This window comes from Octopus bimaculoides, chromosome 22 (assembly GCF_001194135.2).
Source record: "Octopus bimaculoides isolate UCB-OBI-ISO-001 chromosome 22, ASM119413v2, whole genome shotgun sequence".
NCBI classification, from domain to species: domain Eukaryota; kingdom Metazoa; phylum Mollusca; class Cephalopoda; order Octopoda; family Octopodidae; genus Octopus; species Octopus bimaculoides.
In genome coordinates, this window is record NC_069002.1 from 12,856,273 (window position 1) to 12,860,256 (window position 3,984).

The window sequence follows — 3,984 nt, forward strand, 5'->3', positions numbered from 1 at the left end:
GAATGATAGGTTCAGCCAGCCAACTTAGCTATCTCTAATGGTTAGAAGCAAAAAGTAGATGCTTAAAGGGGTAATTAGTATAATTAGTAAATACAACTGATGGAGCTTTGACTAATTAACTGACAGTAACCATGATAATCATCAGCTAATGATATTAAAATTGGTTTCGAATCTTGGCACAAGGCAACAATTTTGGGGAGGGGTTAAGTCAATTACAGTGACCCCAGTGTCTAACTGGTACTTATTTTATTGACCCTGAAAGGGTAAATGGCAAAGTTGAGCTTGGAGGAATTTGAACTCAGAACATAGATATGGATAAAATGCCACTAAGTATCTTGCCTGGTGTGCTAATGATTCTGCCAGCTCACCACCTTTTTAATAATAATAATAATAATATTGCACAACCCATGCCAGCATGGACAACAGATGTTACATGATGATGATGATGGTTGAATAAAAGGAGGTGAGCTGGCAGAATCGTTAGCATGCTGAGCAAAAAAACTTAGTGACATTTCGTTTGTCTTTATGTTTTGAGTTCAAATTCTGCCAAGTTCAACTTTGCCTGTCATCTTTTCAAGGTCGATAAAATAAGTACCAGTTGTGCACTGAGGTTAATGTAATCGATTTATCCCCCCTCCCCAGAAATTGCTGGCCTTGTGCCAAATTTTGAAATCAATATCATTGAATGTTGTGTAGCAGTAGGTCTGTCATGTGCCCCAAGGCTCATAAGGGCATTATCAGTCATGGGCAAACGGCAGCTTGATAAAAGAAAATTACCCTAAATTTTTTTCAGTAGTGTGGCCTCTCTAATGATTAACCATGTCTTGTGTTGCTGCTTCTTGGAAAAGGCCACCCATGCCTGAGTTAGATCTTAACCTAGTTTTGCATAAACGACTGAGGTTGCAACACTCCCTGCTAAATGGTACACCGACCTGTCACAGGGTCAACTCCCCAGCTGTTGGTGGATCTCATTTATGGCTGAGTGAACTCATTTATGGCAATGTGAAGTTAAGTGTTCTGCTCAAGGACACAACACATTGCCAGTTCAGGAATAGAAACCATGATCATAAGATCATGAATGCTACATCCTAACCACTAGGCCATGCACCTTCACATTATCAAACATTATAAACATCAATTTGAAACATAATTAAAAGTAAACTCTAATAGTCTTAAAGTGGAACTAGAACCACAAACCTAATTGGTGCATGGTTTGAGTTGTATCTTGTTTCCAAACTGCTTACCTTGAATTTCAATGTCCATTGATTGAATGGAGGTAGCTTGATAGAATCATCATCAGACAAAATACTTTGTGGCATTTGCTCCAATTCTTTATATTCTGAGTTTGAATTCTGCTGAGGTCAATCTAAATTTGTCATCCTTTCAGGTTTGATAAACTAGAATATCAGTCAAGTGCTATCAGTGAACCTGTCTGCTCTGTTTTTTTTCACTGGCTCTTTCTGCTAGTAATAGCTATCTAATAGGCCTAGAAATGAAATCTTTTTCTGTCTCAAATTAGTGCTTGTATCACTAATATAACATTTACTAATAAAATCTCCTCTCTTAATGCATGATAATTAACACAGACTAATTAATTGGATGAGTAAGTTTTAAACAGGAAGAGTTTAAATACCTGGCCCAGAGGTACAAGCAATTATTTGAACTGATAACCCGAAAGTGCCAGAAGTGTTAAACATTACCTATTTGGTCAGTATATTTCTTTGATGATTATAAAACTACCCCAAAACTTTGTTAAGTAATATTTAACTCATGTAAACAATATCAAAAATAAATTTTATTATCATATTTCATATCTTATTATATAATTCTTTTTATCATATATTGATGGATTTCTTACATAGCTGCAGGACTTCAGATACACAGGGGAGAGGAAATGAGATTGGATGGTATCTATGCCTTTCTGAAACCAGCAATGGCTTCTCTTTTATTATTTTCAAATTATTTCTCTTTGTTACTTTAAGAAAAAAAATATCAAATTGCATTAAAATCTTTCAATTTATAACTTATTTCCCAACTGTTTTCTTTGATTTTCAATATTTATTTCTGAAAAATGATGATAGAGGGTTGGAATCACCAAAACCATTGGAACACTGGATAAAATGCTGGTTCTTTAGATTTTGAACTCAAATACACTGAAGGCAATTTTACATTTCATTCTTCCAGGGTTGATTATATAAAGTACCAGCCAAGTACTGGGGTCAATAATAGCTGACTTCCCTTTCTCGACAAAGCTAGGGTTTGGCCTTTACTTGTTTCAGTCATTTTGACTGCAGCCATGTTGGAGTACTGCCTTTAGTCAAGCAAATCCACTCCAGGACTTATTCTTTGTAAGCCTAGTACTTATTCTATCGGTCTCTCTTATTTCTTTATTGCCCACAAGGGGCTAAACATAGAGGGGACAAACAAGGACAGACAAAGGGATTAATTCGATTACATTGACTCCAATATGTAACTGGTACTTAATTTATTGACCCCGAAAGGATGAAAGGCAAAGTCGACCTCGGCGGAATTTGAACTTGGAACGTAACGGCAGACGAAATACCGCTAAGCATTTTGCCTGGCGTGCTAACGTTTCTGCCAGCTCGCCGTCTCTCTTGCCGAACTGCTAATAATGGCTTTCTTTCTGCCAAATATTTTGCTTATGATTGTAAAAATAAATGTCAGAAGAGTTGTCAGTGATTCTGGCTGTTGCTGAAACCTTGCTACTGAGGTTGTATACTGTGACCATTGTAACAGAAAAGGTTCAAAGAAATCAATGTTCCAGTTTTGAAGCCTTGAATTGTTTCTTGAGGGTTTACTTCTGCTTGGCATGTTGGACATGACACTAAAGACACCAATGTCTTCAGGCAGTTGCAGCTGATTGGTACATGTTTCTTATCTTCTGTCTTTCTAGAGAAATCTATTGGTACTGAGAAAACATTATGGATTTTGATGTTTTTTTCTTCAAGAACTGAGAGACTGGTGGAATGATTGACAAAATCTTTCTGTGCTGGTTCACTTTCAGAATAAGGTGTGAGTTCAGATGATAAAAGACCTGAAGATGATATTTGGTTGGTGCTTGGTTTTATGGTAACAAAATGGTTATCAGCTGGTAACAGATTTGGTGCAAAGTGTTGGTGTAATGGTGCCTCTTCTTCACAAGGTTCCTGTTTAATCTGAGCTGGTGATTGAAAACCAGAATCTCCTTGTTTATTCAGATCAAATGGGGTCTCTGACAGTCTTAGCAAAGGCTATAAAATAAAAGTATAATAAATAAAAATATAATAAATATATACCATTAATATATTATTGAAAGTTTACATTTAAACTTTAAAATGAACAAAGAAAGTCACAATTTTCCATTTGTAATGATTAAAAAAAGAAAATCATCTTCTTTATACATGTATCCTCATTTATAACTGATTTATTTAGCACTCATTCAGGATAACATGGCATGTTCAGCTATAAACCATGTTATGCTTAGCATGGCTTGATCTCTGATTCTGCATGTACCACAAATTCGTGCCTCAGTCACCAGCCACAATGTGCTGAATTTTGCTCGTGTTTGTATGACTGTGGTATGAGGCAGTATATTTTTTACATGGATTTACATACTGTTGCTCATCAACATGGGACCAGCGAACACAAAAATAGGTAGGAAGGAAGGAAGTATGTATCTATATATGCATGCATGTATGCATGGATGTATGCATGCATGTATGTATGCATCATCATCGTTTAACGTCCGCTTTCCATGCTAGCATGGGTTGGACGATTTGACTGAGGACTGGCGAAACCAGACGGCTACACCAGGCTCCAGTCTGATTTGGCAGAGTTTCTACAGCTGGATGCCCTTCCTAACGCCAACCACTCCGAGAGTGTAGTGGGTGCTTTTACATGCCACCGGCACGAAGGCCAGTCAGGAGGTACTGGCAATGGCCACGCTCAAAATGGTGTATTTTAGCGTCACCTGCACAGGAGCCA

At 37.2% G+C, this 3,984-nt stretch overlaps 1 protein-coding gene across 1 annotated transcript in view; it reads right to left on the bottom strand.

The window, feature by feature from the left end:
• Positions 1-213: 213 nt before the first annotated feature.
• LOC106881182 (THAP domain-containing protein 5) overlaps positions 214-3,984 on the bottom strand; it is a 9,399-nt gene continuing 5,628 nt past the window's right edge. Inside the window, exon 5 of the mRNA XM_014931472.2 lies at positions 214-3,251. Within this exon, the coding sequence (XP_014786958.1) occupies positions 2,724-3,251 (528 nt within the window). The 3' untranslated portion in view covers positions 214-2,723. The remainder of the gene's footprint in view (positions 3,252-3,984) is intronic.